General features: G+C 41.2%; 1 protein-coding gene across 1 annotated transcript; it reads right to left on the bottom strand.

Annotated features, from left to right (window-relative positions):
- On the bottom strand, positions 3690 to 8316 carry LOC8069555 (peroxidase 2). The gene is made up of 2 exons (XM_002455603.2): positions 8028 to 8316; positions 3690 to 4625 (listed from the first exon to the last, which is right to left on the bottom strand). Exons 1-2 carry the CDS (start codon positions 8235 to 8237, stop codon positions 3864 to 3866), a joined length of 972 nt encoding a protein of 323 aa, XP_002455648.1. The 5' UTR covers positions 8238 to 8316; the 3' UTR covers positions 3690 to 3863.

Raw genomic sequence — 10319 nt, 5'->3', positions numbered from 1 at the left:
AGGAGAATCTAGATATAGTGGGCATTCAAGAGACTATTAGGCAGGATTTTAATGACCAAGAGCTGAAGGATATATCTGGCACGTTTGACTTTGCTTGGAAATGGAATCCAGCAAAATGTCATTCGGGTGGTTTGTTGTTGGGGGGTGAAATTAGAGAGTTTTGAGATAGAACAAGTCGAAGTAGCTGGTTATTTCATTGGCTGTTTGATCAGAAACAGATTAACCAATTTCAGGTTTTGGATTTTAAATGTGTATGGTCCTACTCAACATGAGCTGTCTATGGATTTTATTTTAGAACTTTCTGATTTCTGCTCCAAAGAAAGTTTCCCTATCCTAATGGGTGGAGATTTTAATCTCATTAGAAGTAACAAGGACAGGAACAAGGGTCAAGGGGATCCTAAACTCATGGATATCTTTAATAATTTCATAGGCTGTTTTCATCTTAGAGAAATTTTTGTGAGTAGGGTTAAATTCACTTGGTCGAACAAACAGAAAAATCCTACCTTGGTAAAATTAGATAGGATTCTTGCTACAACTAGTTGGGATTCAAATTATCATCATAGTTTTGCTTGGGCTAAAGCCGGGATAGGGTCTGACCACTCTCCTCTTATAATTGATACTGGGGAGGAAGGAGCCTCTAAATCTAAATATTTCTTTTTTGAAGAAAAGTGGATTCACCAGGAGGGTTTTTCTGATTTGATTAAATCTAAATGGGGGGAGTTTAAAAGTATACATAGAGACTCTGCATACTCCCTGGATATATGGCATGGGTGCCTTCAGGCTTTGAGACATTACTTAAGGGGTTGGAGTTTAAGGATTTCTGAGGATAATAAGAAGATGAGGAAAAACTATACTGACAGAATAGAAGAAATTGACATTATTGCTGAATCTAGGCTGTTGAGCAATGATGAATGGGAAGAAAGGATTGGGTTAGAAAAGGGTTTGGATAAAATGAGCATAATTGAGGAACTTCAGTGGAAACAAAAAGTGAGTAATAACTGGATTTTGCATGGGGATGCAAATACCCAGTTCTTTCACCAATTTGTTAATGGCAGAAGGAGGAAGAAAACAATCATTTTTCTGGAAAATGGTAGTGAGGAGTTTAGAGGGCAAAATGCCATCTCTGCCCACATTGTGGATTTTTACAAGGAACTTTTTGGACATAATGAGCCTTGTAGCATGTTTCTCAACCCTGAGTTTTGGCCTGAGGAAATAAAAGTGTCCCATTTAGAAGGAGCAGAGTTAATCAGACCTTTTTCCATGGAGGAGATTAGGCAGGTGGTCATGGATATGAAAGAAAATTCTGCTAATGGATATGGGGTAGTGTTCTTTAAGAAATTTTGGGACCAAATAAAAGATGAAATGAAATTGATGTTCTTAGACTTTTTTGAAGGAAAGTTAGATATCAAAAGGCTTAACTATGGGGTGATTACTTTGGTTCCCAAGAATAAAGAAGCTAATAATGTCAAACAGTTTAGACCCATTTGCCTCCTGAATGTTTATTTCAAATGCTTTACTAAAGCCCGGACTAACAGATTAGTTCCGGTGGCTAGAAAAATTATTAGTAAGAATCAAACTGGGTTCATAAAAGGGAGGAATATTTTAGATGGTGTAGTGGTTTTACATGAGGTGATTCATGAACTGCATCATTCTAAGGGGAAAGGCCTTATTCTAAAGTTGGATTTTGAAAAGGCTTATGATAGAGTGAGATGGAGTTTTTTAGAACAGGTTTTGGTGGGCCAAGGATTTCCGGCTCTTTGGATTTCCTGGGTTATGAGTACAGTGAAAGATGGGAAAGTTTGCATCATTGTTAATGGGGAAAGGAGTCCCTATTTTAAAACTTTCAGAGGTTTAAGACAAGGGGATCCACTTTCTCCTCTTCTGTTTAACATGGTAGCTAATGTCTTAGGAGTGTTTCTTGATAAGGCTTCAAAAAAGGTACACATCAGAGGAGTCCTTGAACACCTCATCCCGGGGGGAATTACTCATATCCAGTACGCGGATGACACAGTAATCATGATTGATGGGTCTGTTACTTCTATTAGTAACCTAAAATTAATTTTGTACTGCTTTGAATGGTTGACTGGCATGAAAATTAATTACCACAAGAGTGAGGTGTATGGGTTTGGAGTTTCTAAGGGAGAGAAAGAAGAAATGACCAATATGTTGAATTGTGTTCTTGGGGAACTTCCTATGAAATATTTAGGGATTCCTATCAGTGATCACCACTTAGCCATGGGGGCCTTTAGCTTTCTTCCACAAAAGATGATGTCTAAACTTGATCCATGGAAAGGGAAATTTTTGACCTCTGGGGGGAAACAGATTTTAACTAATTCTTGTCTAAGCAGTATTCCTCTTTATTGTATGGGCTTCTACTGGCTCATGGATGGGATTCACAAGAAAATGGATAGCATTAGGGCTAAATTCCTTTGGCAAGGAGCCGAGGACAAATTTAAATACCACATGGCCAAATGGGAAATGGTGTGTAGACCAAAGGACCAAGGAGGTCTAGGGATTATAAATACTAGAATTATGAATGATTGCCTATTAGTTAAGTGGATCTCGAAGAATTTTCAGAACCTGAGGATCTTTGGTTCAAAATTGTCAAAGCTAAATATATTGGTGTGGGGGGTTTCTTTAAATCTAAAACAAAAGGGGTCTCCCAATTCTGGCAAGGGCTACATAAAGTGAAAAATCTCTTTAAATGGGGTGTTGTTTTTATGGTAAGAAATGGGAATCACTGCAAGTTCTGGGAAGATTGCTGGACCGGGGAGGTTCCTCTAGCTGTTAGCCATGAACCCCTTTTCAGAATGGTGAGAGATCCTGGCTGTTCTGTCTCGGATTGCTAGGATGAAGGGGAATGGGTTATGGATTTTAGGCGTTCCTTAACCACTTAAGAGTATAACAATTGGGTAGATCTTTCTAACTCTTTACGGGGGTTTTGCTTGCAGACCAAAGAATCTGATGTGGTTTCCTGGGCTTTAGAGACAAAGGGTCAGTACTCTACGAAATCTATTTATAGGTTCCAAACAGATCGGGGTATGCCTAGCAGAGTTGCTGGAGTTATTTGGAAATGCAAAATTCCTTTGAAAGTCAAGTTTTTTCTTTGGCAAGTTTTCCACAATAAACTCCAGGTGGCTGGTAATCTCATAAAGAGAGGTTGGAAGGGTGATTTAAATTGTTGTGTTTGTGACACTGTTGAAACCATCAATCATTTGTTATTTGATTGTCACTTGGCTCGGTTAGTTTGGGGGATTTTACAAGATATCTTTGAACTAGAATCTGTTCCTAGATCCATAGAAGATATGTCTATGACTTGGTTATGTGGCACGGGGCCTTTACCTAAGCGGTTGGTGATGTTTTTTTTCACGGGTTTTGCCTGGGCATTATGGATTACGCGAAACAAGATGGCAATTGAGAAAACTTTTGTTAAAATACCAACTGATGTGAAATATGTGGCGATATCATTCTTGCAGTGATGGAGTATCCTTTTGAAGGAGAAAGACAAGGAGCGCGTGTGGCAGGTACTGGAGGCAGTTAGAAGCTGGCTGAAGAACTTCAAACCCAAGATCTCCACTGCTACTGATGTCTTCGAGATTTAGCAGCTCTGTTTTAGTTGTGTTCTAAAAACTGTTGTCTTTTCCTTCATGGTTGTAGGCTGAGTTAGACGTGTTTTATAACGTGGCTCGTAATCCCAGCGAACTTTCTTAAAAGCAGAGTTAATTGTCTTTAAAAAAAAGTACAACATCGTCGCGACGGAAGCAAAAAGTACGTAATTTGAAAACAATTCCTCAAAAGCAGAAGCGCAAACGTGATGATTCTAGCTTGCTCAAGAGAATAAAGCTAGCTTCGCTCGCAGCTTCCTAGTTGACGAGCCTGCAGTTCTTCCTTATCTCGCCGTCACGGCCGGTCTTCACGCCAATGGCGGCCATCTTCACCATGGCCTTGGCGAACTTCTTCTCCCAGGAGCCCGCGAACCTGGCGTTGGCACGGACCATCCTCGCGGTGTTGGGCGCCGATAGCAGCACGGCGTCCGAGGTGAAGAGCACATTGTGTGCCAGCACGTTCTTGTAGAACTGGTTGTCCAGCACGTCCGGGCTGACCACGTCCTGGGACACCACCGCGTCGTTGGCGGTGGTCGGGTTGGCGGGGCACTGCTTCCTCAGCAACGTCGCCAGCGACGCCGCGATGTCGGAGGGGGCGCTCAGGCGGGTCTGGACGAAGGAGGTGCAGTGGGAGCGACCGATGGAGTGCGCGCCCGAGAGCACGACCATGTCCTCGGCGCTGAGCCCCTTGCCGGCGAAGGCTGAGACGAGGCTGGAAAGGTTGGAGGACGGGCCGGGCAGGAATACACCTGTCTCGCTGGCGAGTGACTTGCGTCCATCCAGCCGGCCTGCCGGCATGTGGAAGCTAACCTTGGAGTTACTGAGCAAGTAGGACGCGTCGCGCCCCGCGAAGGCGACGATGTCAGCGCAAGACACCGTGCCAGGGCACGCTTTCTCGACTGCGCTCTTGGCCGCGTCGATCACCTCGTAGCCTCGTAGGCTGGGGTTGTTGGGACGCCCCAGCTTCTCTGGCTGCGGGTTCTCCTGCGTCGGGTCCAGCAGAACGGACGCGTCACAGCCCTGCACAGAGTAGACTCATTTGCTTGGTCATCAGTGACACTTATTACATACACGTACGTGTAGGATGAGTACGTGTGTATATATAGACGTGCCAGTTCTCGTCGTCCATCCCATGCGTGCATCGATGCAATTACTAATCAGGAGTTATTAAAAGTCACTCCAGATTGGAGCCACGAGAGAATTCGAGGCATTGCTGGCTTCTCCACGCGGCGACACGCGTCTCTATTCATTTTGCAAAAACGTCCACCGTTTTTTAGTAATCAACCCGCAGTCCTTGGACATTTTGTAAAGAACCCCCACACTCAAAACAAGCAAACGCTAATCCCCTCCTCATTCCTCTGGTTGCTCCCACGCATCGATGCGGCTCGCCGCGCCGCCCCCCTGCGCATCCCATCTCGCCGTCGTGCTCCTCGCCCTCCACCACGACCCATGGGGCGCGACTCCCGTGGGCAACGGCTCACCGGGTGGCCGCGCATGGTGGCCATGGTCAGCGCCAGAGAAGGAAGCACTAGCTCCTCCCTGCCCTCTCCACCCCACGCCATCTTCTTCCCGGCACGAGTGCCATCATGGCTTGAGCATGGGAAGCCATGCGACCTCTGTAGCATGAGGGAGCTTGTGAGATCCGGTAGTGCGCAGATCAGGCGGAAGTCCCATCGCCATCCCCCTTCTCTCCCCCAAAGAGGCTCAAGGTGAGAAACGTGGGGGCTTTCAAGTCCTAGGGTTCGGTTGGGGGGTGATTTAGACTTGATCTCATGGGTTTTTATGGTTTGGTGCTTCATGGCTGCCGACATGGTGGATCTGGCAACTGAAGCCTAGCGTTGGATCGGATCTAGCAGCACGACATGCTTGTCATGGTTCTTGGCAGGTGAGCTCACGATTGGTTAGTTTGATTTGAATCTTGCTGAATGTTGATTGATTTACCTGTGAATTTGTGATGCATCTTCAATGTCACTGTGTTGAGCTTCACAACGACCAAGTGGCCAGCGCATATTATTTCAAATCAACTTGCGTCTGATCATGTGAATCCCCTTCTGGTCTACTAAATTAAAGAAATTTTACATGTAGGCTATTTATGGTGGTTGCCTGTGTCAATATTTTTGCAGGTACAAATTCATATGAAGTGAAATAAAATTTTCTCGAGCAAGGATATTTTTGTGTGCTTCTATTGCCTCTCCAGAATGTCAAACAACATCAGCTCTGATTGAAAAGTTTTGTGACTGTAGCCCTTAACTTTCATGTAGATTTTCTGCTTGACAATATATGTGAAGGTGTCAGGAGGGATAAGTAGCGGTTTAGACACTGAAGGTGTGGACTTTAAACAATGTAAATAGTTCTTCTTGCGTTGATTGATTATTGTGATTAGTTATTAGATTTGATAATTTGTAGACTCGATTGCCTTGGTTCCAATTTCTCCTCTGTTGCCGCATCCATGACAAGGTTAGTGCAGTGCATGATAATAGCTAGCATGAATATGTGCCTTTGTAATTTATTTTAGTGTCACAACGCGTTGCTTCCTTTCAGAAAAGTAAATATTTGTGCAACCATCATTGTATTTTGTTGGATTTCATTAATAACAATCCCTGATTACATATTTTCCTCTGCATTCAGAACAGATGTGTGCCTTCTCGACGAGACAGAAGTATCCCAGATGTTTCTATAGGGGCTTAATTCAGCATTCACACTAAAGTCTGAGTTTTCATTTATTCTGACAATTGTTTTCATATTTCAGATCTTAGACTTCTTGATTTAACTGACAGTAAAGTTTCATGGTGGCAAGTAACACAATGTGTTAGCCTGCCCCAATCCTCCACTGGATTTGCCTGATGGATTTGAGTCCTCAAGAGTTGGTATTTCTGTGTTCCCTGAATTGCTGATACAATTTTACATTTTTTTCACCTATAACTCTGCATGAATCAACTGAAATGCTATCCGGTGAACAAGACAAAATAACCTGATGGATTTTAATACTTCTATTCTCTTTCTTGTTTGCCAGCATGTCAGAAGTCTGAACCGTTCTAAAATTACAATTATAATGAACTGAGTTGTTTCTTTGCACCAGCTCAGAAGTAAACAATAGATTGGTTATTGACCTAGACACGAGCACACAATATTTTGATCGAAGAAAATAGTACTATTTGTCAGCACATATTTATTCTTTAATCAATGGTTATCACTTTAATTGGACCAATGCTAGCTTACAACAACAATAGGTGCATACCCTGTCTTCAGTAGAGTGTATATCATACTGTTATATGATTTGCTCAATTTATTTTGTGTGATATTTTAGTGATTGTTACCATGTTTTTTAGCTTGCTGCTTGTATTTATAATTTTTTATGATCAGTAATTACATGCTCACTACAAGATCATTAGCATTCATTATATTGGCAAAATTAGCTACCCAGCCTATAACTCTATAACTCTGTACATCATCTATACCATTTCAGTGGCCTTGTCACCACTTATTTTGGACTTGCCGAAAAGCTAATTTTCTAGATAGCTTGTAGGATGTTTCTTTTCAAGTTCGGATAAGATTAAACTTTGTTTAGTGGTCTTGCCGAGTTTTGAAGCAGGAACACAAAGATGCGGTAAAGACTTGCTGTTGTCGTCAAGCAACTCCTATGCACAGCCGCCGTTGAGGAGTTTAGGAGTATAAATTGATGTTAACTTCACGTTATTTTAGAGATTCTACGAGTTTTTGTTTTGGACCAAGTTTAGGACAAACTCTTTTGAAGTTCATTATGGTTCTTACCCCCAAAATGATGTCTGTGATTGTACAATGACCCTTTATAGTGCTGCCTGATGTAAGAGTTTTCAAATATACCCGATGACATTGATGATTTAATTTTCTTTTATTGTGCAAGAATATTAGGACCCATTTGGATCCTTGGAATCAAATTCATTATAATAATTACAATTTAGTCATGTATTAATTAAGCTAATATGGTTGCATATGAAATATATTTGCATATTATTGTTAGCCATACATGGGTCATACTTGTTATATTGTATTTCTATTGCAGGGAAATGAGTTAAAGAGGAGTGTGCTATAAGTTGAAGGGTATAAATATAGCTGCTGATATATAAAATCTATTTCCATCTTCACCCTATGAATTTGAGATAGGTTTATTTGTGAGCCTGAAAAATTTGTAGAATATCAAATTTTAGGCAAAATAGCCTGACCCATTAATTGGATTCTAATTCCTCTAAAATAAAGGGATCTAAATGGTGCCTTACTATGTTACATGCAATTTTCTTAATTTTATTTTTTATGAAAAAAGAAAATTATTTTTATAAATTTGACTAAATACTTTAGTATCTAATTTAATCCGGCCAAGATAGGGCGCCCAAAGGGCGCCCAATGTTCTAGTATACCAGCAAAGAAGATCAATGCAAGATGTACCTCGACGAAGCAGTCGTGGAAGAGCATGCGGATGAGCCCGGCGCCGACGCCGGGGTTAGCCAGCAGGGCCTTCTTTACCGCGGCCCTCACGAGGACCTCGGCACTGGGACACGTCTTCTTGTAGTAACCCACCTGGAGACCATGGGTCGCCGTGGCCAAAAGCAGGGCGCATGAGAGTATTACGCCGAACGTCAAACTGCTGGTAGCCATGACTATAATCAAGAACGGCAGCTGATCTACACTACACTGTTGACTGTCTTGAGGTCGAACTGATCGAAGTAGTAGGCTGTGTTGTCCTAATGCACAGTACAGGTGGCTATTTATATAGATGGAAGGGTAGGTCGATGGCTTTACGCATGTTATGTATGTCCAAATGGCATGCTTGTTTTGGGATATAGTACTAGCCGGCCGTACCTTTATTTGGCTGAAGTTATAATACTGTTGGGCATCTTTTTTTACTACTGGCGGCTATGAGCAACCAACACGAAACACGGCTTGTCATGCTGGCCAAAGTGTGCTTTAGGCCTTGTTTAGTTCGCCCCAAAAATCAAAAACATTTTTCAAGATTCCCTATATTACATTGAATGTTGTGGCACATGCATAGAGCATTAACTATAGATGAAAATAAAAACTAATTGTACAGTTAAGCCAAGTTACTCCATGATTGAACAATATTTGTCAAATAAAAACGAAATTGATACAGTGTCAAAAACCCAAAATTTTTTGGATATAAACAAGGCCTTAGGCCTTGTGTAGTTCCAAATTTTTTACAAAATTGGCACTATAACACTTGCGTTTAGATTTGATAAATATTGTCCAATTATGGATTAACTAGCCTTAAAAGATTTGTGTCCAAAGTTACTGGTAAATTGTAAAATTAGTTAATTTTTTATCTATATTTAATGTTTTAGGCATGTACTGAAGATTCGATATGATGAGTAATTTTTTATGAATTAAACAATGCCTTAACAATATTTTTATGCTATATATTGCCACCTTTCGCAACAATACTCTACAAGTGCTCTTGTCGGGAACGCCAATAAAGCTGACGTATATTGTTTTCTACTGCTCCGTACTTTTAAGACAACATGCAATGCAACAGGGCAAACTGGCCACTGCCGAATAGAAATGATTCTGCTTCTGCACAAATCGATGGCATGTTTACCTCAAAAACCAAAAACTTTCATTCGCTGTCAGATCCAATTATACGGTATATGTATGGAACATTAAATATAAACAAAAATAAAAATTAATCACACAGTTTACCTGTAAATTACGAGATGAAACTTTTAAATCTAATTAGTCTATAATTAAATAATATTTATAAATAAAACAAAAATACTACAATATCAAAATCCAAAATAAGGACCGCCCAATAAATCTGTCGTCATTCACCAACCACGAGAGAGGATTGAGTAAAGTATAACTAGCGTGGAATAATACTAGCATATAGATACAAAGGTGCAACATGCCAACAGAGAGTTCATGTGATTTGCAGAAATTGACATCGCAACATTGGGAGAAGTATAGTACAGACATGTATGTGTTTTCAAAGGCCTTGTTTACGGTCCTTCCCACTCCATATCTCATTAGATACTTAGACACATACATAAAATATTAAATATAGACTAAAAATAACTTATTGCACAGATTTTCACTATTTTGCGAGATGAATCTTTTAAGTCTAAGTAGTCCATATTTTTGACAGCATGGTGCTATAGTAAAACTACAGTAAACATGTGCTAATGCCAGATTATTTAGTTTTAATAAATTTGTCTTGTGCAGTATTGAGGATTTATATCACTAGTAGAGAAACGACCTTTGATCAAAATGCCAAACTTGATTTTAGTCCCGAAATTCTATGTGTCCGGGATTAGAAGAACCTTTAGTCCCGGTTAAGTACCGAATCGGGACTAAAGGCTCCAACCCAACAACTACTTCGCCATGGGTTGTGTGGCAGAGGACCTTTAGTCCCGACTAGAGCCAATAACCGGACTAAAGGTTGATCTTTAGTCCCGGCCTTGGCTCCAACCGGGAGTAAAGATATTGTCCTGGCTGGTGGACGGGCCCGTGGCTGGAAATAGAACTTCCCGGTTCATTTCATTGACCGGCACTAAAGATCCACCCTATATATATCCCGACCAGTTTCTCGGCCAGCTTCTTCCTCCCCGAACTTTCATTCAAATTTCAAGCCATTGTTCTTGCTTCCTCCATCCATTCTTAGATTCATCCATCGATTTCATCAATTCCTCCATTGATTCTTTGGTTTTAATGGTTACCATCTTGATGCTC

This window comes from Sorghum bicolor, chromosome 3 (genome assembly GCF_000003195.3).
Source record: "Sorghum bicolor cultivar BTx623 chromosome 3, Sorghum_bicolor_NCBIv3, whole genome shotgun sequence".
Lineage (NCBI taxonomy): Eukaryota > Viridiplantae > Streptophyta > Magnoliopsida > Poales > Poaceae > Sorghum > Sorghum bicolor.
This window is presented reverse-complemented; position numbering and strand designations above follow the sequence as displayed.